Source organism: Mastacembelus armatus, chromosome 17 (assembly GCF_900324485.2).
Source record: "Mastacembelus armatus chromosome 17, fMasArm1.2, whole genome shotgun sequence".
NCBI lineage: Eukaryota > Metazoa > Chordata > Actinopteri > Synbranchiformes > Mastacembelidae > Mastacembelus > Mastacembelus armatus.
Window position 1 is genome coordinate 20,616,730 of NC_046649.1, and position 9,435 is coordinate 20,626,164.

A 9,435-nucleotide genomic window follows, 5' to 3' on the forward strand; every position below is an offset into this window, starting at 1 on the left:
CCTGTTACAAATGTTCGTGTGTTAAACCGTTGGAGGGTGTGTGCGAGTGTTTGTGTGTGTCGTTCCAGCGATGACTGATTGGTGTTGTGAGATGTCAGGACAGCCGGGCGAGGCCTCGAACACACCATCATTCACATCGAGTTGATCCCCTTCAAATATCTCTCGTCTGTCTCTATTTCTCTCCATTGATTTTAAAGGGTCAGTTCACCCAAATTACAAAAAAGAACGAATGTGCCTGTCACTTTCGATGCAATTCTGTCCCCAGACAAGAGCGTTGATTCAGCAAAACCCAGCTGTGCAGTGACAGTGTTTGCTTTTATTAACAATCAGTGCCAGTGTGTTTATTTTGCACAGCAATGGGAAAGATCATGTTATGACATACAAACTATTACTACTAATACTACCAAAGGGACACTCATTTAATACATGCTGTTTAGTTTACTAGTCATGAGTACAACTCAGCCTATGAAAACAGCTGTGTAATGACTACTGTGGCTCCGGTGGCCATCTTCCAAAGTCTGGAATAAAAAACAAAGCACAGCTTTTTATTGGAAAGCCTAGAACATTGATGGTGTTTCAGAGACAGACAGGGAAGGTCAAGTTGCATTATGGGAAATGAATGGCTCCAGTGTTTATGGAGTTTGTCCATACAAAAGACTAAAGGTCAGGGTCTTTGATGCTTCTCCTGTGAGTTGCCTAACTTTGTGTATGTACCATAATAATCACACTGCTTTAAGTTATAGTTAATGTTAAGCAACTGAAAAATTTGCTTAGGGTTTGGAAAATATTGTGTTTACCGTGAAAAAAGCAAAGAGTAATTGCAGGTGAATTACAGGATATAAACTCTGGTCTCTCATTTTAAAGATGTGCAACATGTCCATCAAGCTTTAACACCTGGCTCCCTGCAGGGGCAATGAATAAACTGGCACTGGGCATAAATCATGAGGTGCAGATTTGTCCAACACAAATATAAATCTTGGGGACAGTACTATTTCCTTAGCATAGACAGTCTGCTGAAGTCTGTGGATTATTCAGAGCAATCATAAGACACGATGCTGTTGAATTAGTTTTTTTTTTAGTGCTGTGACTACCACACACAAAATTGTTTCCACTTGGAGAAAACTGGACAAATAATACCAGAACTCTCCACATGGCTAGATACAGCTTCTTGTATTTTGGGTGAACTAACCCTTTAAACAGAAATCCAATCTCTCTCTAAAAAGCAGGAATCTCCGTGGTCCTCGTTCCCTCTGTCTTCTTTTTATAGTTCAGCTGGAACAAAAGGAGCAGATAATCTGTCCTCAGGCGGGCAGCTCTCCCATTCCTCCTTCTCTTTGTAGCTTTAGTCCATTCTTTCGATTCATTTCAGTCCATAATTATGGAAAACACTAACAGTGCCAAGACATCAAGACACAAGATGGGCATTTTTACATTACAAAGCCCGAGTGTAACATTTTCACATCAATAAATCATTATCACATTATGTCATCATATTATAATGGTAATTACTGGAGAAAGAGCCATTGTAAAGAAGATCGACCAGTCTAAACACTGCCGTTTACAGAGTAGGATTAGGCAGGACTTCTGCAGAGCTTTACAGCCAGACAGAGGGCGCTGTTCTTCCAGGACAAGCATAGCTTAAAGCTTATAGAATTGCCGGTGACGGCAGATGGTGGAAGGAGTGAAAGGGCAAGAGAAACAACACTTCCAACATGTTTGTTCTGCTTGGTAAAGCAAAACAGAAAACCTCTGACTGATGAGGTAACACTAAGCGGGGGGGGGGTTTACAGGAAACATGTTTGTAATTTGGAGAAATGCTGCCACTGCCAGTACAGTATAACTGGAGTCAGGGGCTGCCAATCATCTGAGTGATTTTCAGTTTATCTGTAAGAAAAAAGCCGGATAAATTGTCTTCTCACGACATCCTCTCTGCACTCCCTTTCTCTTCCTTGCTCATTTCTCCAGTTTATCTGTAACAAAAGACCAGTGATGCTGACCTCATGCAAAGCTCTCTCTATCTCTGTTCCTGTGTTCAACCTCATCCCTTCATCCTCTCCCCCGCCCTGCCTTTTATTGCCGGATTCTGTCGTTATCCCTGGCTAGATCCGACCCACACTATCGCCCGCTCTCTGTTGTGTCACTCCCAGTTGCAGATATGTTGCAGCTTAACGGATGACACACACACATACACACATTTACACGAATAAACTCTGCACCAACACACACACAAAACACAAACACATATACTGCCCCTGGATACATGCACAGGCACACATTTACACGAATAAACTCTGCACCAACACACACACACACGCACACACACACACACAAAACACAAACACATATACTGCCTCTGAATACATGCACAGGCACACATTTAGAGGATCAGGACATAAGAGTAATGATGGGAAAGGTGCACAAACACAAACACAAACACACTCACAGCATGTTTCTGTACATACACACAAACAGCATGCCCTCACACTTGCACACATACATATGCAGGGACAGGTTTAGGACACTGAGAGACAGCAGGCAATATGGCAAGGACACAATACACACACAGCATGACCACACACACAAACACACACAAGCTACTTTCTCACAAATGAACACAATCAAAAATACACATAAATTCTCATACATGAGGCATATGCTTACAAATGCGTGCATGTGTATAAACACACCCACTAGAAAATTCCCAAACAGACTGAACATTGCTGGATCTCACACACACTTAAGCCCGTAGAAAAACACAAACACACAAACAAAAAACCACATCCTCACATTCCCACATTATCCCATGCACACACTCACACACACACATAACCCCACCCATACAGTCCTATATCTCTCTCTCACACACACACACACACACACACACACGCACACACATCTAGCAAGAGTACAACAGTGGATTTATGAAGCACACACTTTGTGACCCCACAGTATGCACATTCACAAACACACAAAGTGTCACTCACCTTCCAGCTCCTGGTCTCCTCGGTACCAGCGCAACCTGGCAGGAGGTTTGCTGCCAGTACTGGTGCAGGTCAGGGTGACTTTGCTCCCCTCTGGCACTGCATTCTCAAAGCCTGAGATTTGAGGTTTACTGGGAACACCTGATGAGAGGTCGAGAGACATAATGAGTTAGAGAGACAGCAAGAGAGTGAGAGAGAAACTTGCTGCAGGGCTCACTTTGCTAAAAAAACAAACAAACAAACCAACAACCTTATATTTGCAAAGTTGTGGTGTGTACAAATGGGAAAAACATGAATATTAACAGCAGATTTTGACACAGCAATCTCAATATCAAAGACAAACTTGAATTTATTTGGTCAGCTTTTAAAGCAGTGAGAAACCAGCTGGTGGACAAATAATGATAGAGGGCTGCAATGAATTGAAACAAAAATAGTTCACAGTTGCTGCACAGTAGCTGAAATCTCTGTTCACCCTGAACTTTCACAGCCATCACATCATCTGCCTCTGTTGTATAGGTGTTTGTCATGGCTGGTGCTAGAATATGTCTGCTTTTCTGACAAATGACCACTTATGGTTGTGCACGTAATGACTGTTATGTCTCGGAAGCAAAGACAGAGTTGGCTTATAAAAATAAGTGATATCCCTGGGTTCCCACTAGTGAGGACTATTTGCTACGTACCTGTGCCAAACCTTAACCAGACCTTTTATTATGGAGGTGGCAGGTCAGAAACAACTCATAGAAATCTTTTCTGTAATCGATGTTTCCAGGCACTGAAAACAGATGTCGTCTAGCAGATCAAAATGCTTTTAGGTAATGACAAACACCTACTTTGTCATTTATTTTGGAGGACAGATGTTTTAAGTTACATAAAATTGTCAAAAAATTCTCTGGGTCCTGCCTCTCAAATTATAGATTTGATGGTTTTTCTGTGTTGTATGTGATAATAAACCAAGTATTTTTGGTTTTGGAAGTGTAGTTGAAAATAACAAGCAATTAAAATAATTTATTATGGCCAGCTAAAAATTACAACAATATGGCAGTTTATCAATATGTTCTAACAAACATGAATAAGTTTTATTTTATCTGGTTATGGTAAAATGTCAGGTTCTGTTCATATACTAGTTGTATGAAAAAATACATGAATTCCATTTCATGTTTATTTATAAGCACTATGAAATGATTACACTGTTGAAATGATGAATTATTGCAATATATCTCAGTTGATTGAAAAATGCCATTAGCAATACATATTTCATAGGGAAATTCCAACAGCAGTTTCTGACTGCAGTTTCTGTTTTTCTTGATTAATTCACTGAAAAAAAAAGGTCAGAGTCAAAGTGCATAGCAGTTTTTTGATCAATATGAATAACTGAAACCCTAACAACATTTTAGAAAGACTTGAAAATATGACAAAAACTTACAGAAGCTGAAAATAGAGACAAAAATATTCCCAAAAGAAAATGATAAAATCCTTTATCAACAGACCAACAGTATTTGTAGCACACAACATCCTTATTCCATTATTTGTAGTGAAGTCCCAAAAGGCAGGATGGCTGACTACTCAGAAGGAAGCAAATTTAATTAATTCAATAAAAAAATAATAATGCATTATCCCTTTAAAATTAGCTGCATGGGTTCTGCAACGCCTCTGACAGCCTTGGCATTTCTACAATCCAAGTCTGCCTGGTAAATAGTGCTCTGTGACTGTTTATTCTCAGCACTTCAGGTCAGCTCCAAATGTCAAGTAAATTATATTTTGCAGACATTATTAAATACGACTCCCAAAATTCATTAGCTAAAAGCCAAGATGGGAGTTAGAAGGACTCAGTCAGAACTAAATGTTTTTTTACTGCCTTGGGTGATAATTTGCAAAAAGAGAAACTGAAAGGAACAGGGGGGACATGAGCTGAAGGTCAGATTCAAACTAGCTTTAGCGAAGTGAAACACCAGGTTGCCCCCAGCCAGACCAAAACTTCATGATTCATCTTCCTTTCCCGGAGGTGTTCTTCCAGATTCTGAGAATCGGATAAAATAAGAAACTGTTTTGCTTAATTACTATTTTAACTTGGAGCACAAGCTGAAGTGAAAACAGCACGAGCAGAAGAAGGAATCTACACATCCATTCTGCCAAATATTTCAGTGTCCACTTCTCCTGCACCATCATGGTCAAAAACAAGAGAAGAGAAAATCAAACTTTTTTTTTTTTTTTGCCGCACTCCATCTGGAGCTGTAGTAGGCGGCACTTTTCTCTGTGTTGGCAGAGTTTACAGTCATTCTGCGCCTGAAAATAATGAACATTCAGTTCACCACATATATCGCCATCTTGTCCATTAAGGGATGACTGAGGGACTGATGGACAGTTAGACAGAAAGTTAGAGACTGACATAAGTGACTAAGACATCAAGGGATGCCAGGAAGAAAAATGATTTAGTTTAAAAACTTGACATTATTCAGGACAGAAGAGTCTCTGCCTTTGCAAAATATAACAAACAAATGAGGACTGACCGAAGAAATCAGAATCAGCTAGTTAATGCCGTCTCAAAATATTAAATCGTATTGCAAGTTGTTCTTGTTATTGTGTCTCCTGCTGCAAATAGACAAAAGAGCAGATACACAAATACCACGTACCATGTCCCGTGAACTAACCAACGTATAGATCAAAAAAATGAAAATGTGGTCAATTTTTAATGTAGCAGTATTTGATGTAGTGCACTGTGTGCGGAAGCTCTCTGGCAGTAAAGTAGCATTGAATATTAATGAGGGAATAATACTGCACATATAGAACTGGCTGGTGAAGCCCTGTCGAGACCCTCTACAAGGAGAATAAAAGAGAATAAAGCCGTTATAAATTATTCTCTGCTTAGCTCAGGAGACAGCAGAGGGGCTTGCCACACATTTTCCACTAAGAGACACGTGACCATTTAAAACTGACCACACTCAGCAGTTATGGGCTCATGTGTGTTTGTGCATACTTTTGTCAAAACAGTGCATGTGTCAAAACAAAAATAAAAAAAAACGCACACATGAATGCTGATCTGCCCAAACTCCATATCTGTGACTGATTTTCCCACAGGGGTCTGTGCGTTTTAGACATTTTACCATACATTTTTAATGGTTTGGCTCCCTGTCAGGGGCCATGAAATATTTATTGAACGCAGAATACAGTGTCACAGCCGTCAATTACAGCGAATATAAAATGCTTGAATCACAATTACTGCAAAATTGGAAGAAATATGGAGGAGCAATTTTCATGTTAATTTGAATTTAAAGAGCTAAAGTAAAACCACCTTCGCCCTTTGTATCGACACACAATCTTCTCCCCCGTTACACACGTACACACACACACTCACACACAGAAAAGCATCACATTAAGTTTTAAAGCATACCGATCATGCTGTTGCCCACACAACCACATTTGTTTCTTTTCAGCACTGCCAGAGTCTTTGAATGCATGTCCACAAAATGAGTTGAGGATGCTTCCACAGCTGTTGACTGACAAACCCCAAATTTGGGTTAGAGCCCTGTGGCCTCTCAGCTACAGAGCAGCTGCTGTAAACATCATCCACCCTGCCCCACCCTAAATATCCAAATTCTAGCGTATCTTTTATCCAGTAAGTGCATTATCCGAGAGAATTAGGCAGAAAATCACTGCAGCTCAGTTTTATCCAATAATTTGTTGGCAAATTATGAATTGTTAAATTAGAAAAGCTGAATGGAAGTGGCAGAACTGAATGAAAAGAAATCTCCTCCCAAATGTTATAAACTTACAGTAAAAACTAATTCTTAGTGTAGACATACAGTATGAATGGAGTTTGTTATGATCAGCACAAAGAATAACTAAATTGCATTACACAGCAATTTAAAAGTGCCACTGGATGTTCTGAAGGTTGGCCATAAATGTGCCCACTATAACCTCCCAGGAATATCTGACCAGCTGTCTCTTCTCTGTATACGCCCAGTCTCCATTGTGGTTCTGCGGCCATTAGTTGGTACATTACAGTATTGCCAAGCACATTGCTTTGTTCTCATCTTCAAATGAAACCATGAAATACAGCCAGAATTAGCTGACACTGAGGAACAATAACAACTCGACTAACAAAAATCAATAGTTGAAAGACGGTTTGTGGACGTCCAAAGCAGATTAGCCCAATATCCAATCAATAAACAGGCCCACTCACCACTGACAGCATGACCACAATTTATTTCAGGCTGCAGGGAAGCATCGCACATAGGTAATAACATCTCAAAGAAGATGAGTGGAGCTGGTTTATCTCCACACAAGAGTTATATGAGGTCATAACCTAAAACAAAGGTTAACGTTATAAGCAAAGATCTGGATCACACTGGATGAAGGCATCACAAGGAAGGATATGGAGTCTTAAAATTACAGTGCACTGCACTGACAAAGGGATCATTTCTTGCAATATTTAAGATGGTTTTCAGTTTATTTTTCAATTCATCTGTGACACTTTAAATTCCCAGAACATTTTTCAATTAAAGATAAACTCCAACCAATTTACACATGAAGATCAGATTATTTGTCATGAGGAGTACAGGCTAATAAAGAGGTGCGATCGAGTTGCATTATGGGTAATGTAGGATCCAGTGTTCTTGCAGCTTTATCCATACAAACGTCAGGATATCTGGGTCTTTACTGCATTGACAGCAGACATTCTTTTTAATTAGCCTTTTATGTGGCCCCTAACTTTGAAACTTTAACTTTATGGCAATGCAACACTTAACAGCTGGATTAGCAGCTTTTCCTAGGAAGTCACACTTATAATGGCCATCCACAAGGTCAGACTTTATTCAGCCCTGAGAGACGGTAAACTCTGCAGGGTGGAGAACACAACGTCACAGCGGTGTATCAAGGTGATACATCATTTTAAAATATTCTTTACCCTAATGGGCCTGTGTTTTTATGTTTTCTGTGTGTAGTATCATACTGAAGAGCAGAAAAAGTTGACATTTTCGTAAAACATGACAGCTGAGGAGAAAATAAAAAAAATATCCAAAAGCTTTGAATCATCCCTTTAAATTTGTCACAATCCTACAGGTTTAGAGGCGAAATTAAGACAGACTGCAGTCAAGCTGATTTGTACAGCTGTCAGTCAGTCTCAAAGGAGAGATGCCTGCTTGTGAACACAAGGAAGACTGAAAGTCATTCTGCAGCATTAGGCCTCAGTGAGACCAAAGACATTTTTTTTAGAAAATCCTAAGTAGAAAAGACAAATCTGACAAAACCTTAGGACGGGCCTCACAGAGAGGGGTCCTTCAAGGACAGATAGGGGACAATAAGGTAAGGATTAACAGAGTTTTACAATATTTGAATGAAAAACGCCTGTTTATGGTGCATTTCTCAAAAATAAGTTATTCTTAAAATGCTGCAAACCTATTTAACAAGGTTGCTGCTCGAGAAACATATGCTTCACTTTTATTTTTCTGCAGCATCAAAAAGACACCAACGCTGCCTCTGGAAAAGTGACGACCTTCTGATGGCTGATTTTCTCCCCTATGCACAGTCAGTGTTTTCTTCTGCTGCGTATGTGTGTGTCTTTGTGACCCACCTAACACGGTGACGGTGGCTCGGGCGGTGCGCACTGGCATGGTGAAGATGGAGCAGGTGTACTCGCCCTCATCGGACAGCTGCACATCGGCGATGGTGATGGAGAGCTCGGTGGATGTCGAGCGGTGCAGCTGGATGCGGTTATCTCTGAGCGCTGAAAGAGAAAAGATCAATAATTAGAAATGTGCATTTATAATTGATCGGCTTTGTGGATGTTAGGGAGACTGATGTCCCATTGTGTATGCTTTTTGAAATGATTTGATTAATTTAGTGTAATTGTTAAGTTCTTCTCTGCACTTAAACTTTTTAACTTTAATACTATGCAGTTTATTTTTCTACACTGTTATAATTGCAATGGATGTCGAATGGTTTTGTCATTTATGCTCCATACTCGTTGCTTTTTTCTTTGAAGAAAAACGTAAGGCAAAGGAAAGGGAGGAAGATGAGTATGGCAGAGGGAGGAGCAGAGGTGTGTAGAGAGAAAATGATGTAAGACAGAAAGCGAGAAGGAGGAGCGATGAAGATGATGTGAGATACAAGGAAAAAATAGCCGAGATGTGAGAGTGAGTGAAGCAAAGAAAGACAAAGGGGGGAGTAAAGAGAGGAGAAGCAAATTGAGAATGAGAGCTAAGAGAAAGTGCAGGAGAGAAGAAAAACAGAAAAATAAAACAGAGGAAACATAAATAGCAAGGAGAATAAGGGAGAGACAGTGAGGGATGGGTGGAGGAGGAGGGCGAGGGGGGAACATAAGAGAGACATAAATGGCTTTGTCATCAATGAGAAATCCAGCCATGAAAGAGGGAGAGAGAGAGTGCAAGCGACCGAGATAGATGATGATGATGAAATGCTACGAAATAACTGCTCCTTTCTGTGACAGCGTTGACCT

The 9,435-nt window shown here is 40.1% G+C and overlaps 1 protein-coding gene across 5 annotated transcripts in view; it reads right to left on the reverse strand.

Moving 5' to 3' along the window:
- cadm3 (cell adhesion molecule 3) overlaps positions 1-9,435 on the reverse strand; it is a 79,795-nt gene that overhangs the window by 23,632 nt on the left and 46,728 nt on the right. For all 5 annotated transcript variants that reach the window (XM_026314045.1, XM_026314044.1, XM_026314042.1 and 2 more), the window contains exons 4-5: positions 8,551-8,703; positions 2,985-3,122 (exon numbers count right to left, since the gene is read on the reverse strand). In XM_026314045.1, coding sequence (XP_026169830.1) covers positions 2,985-3,122; positions 8,551-8,703 — 291 coding nt within the window. The remainder of the gene's footprint in view (positions 1-2,984; positions 3,123-8,550; positions 8,704-9,435) is intronic.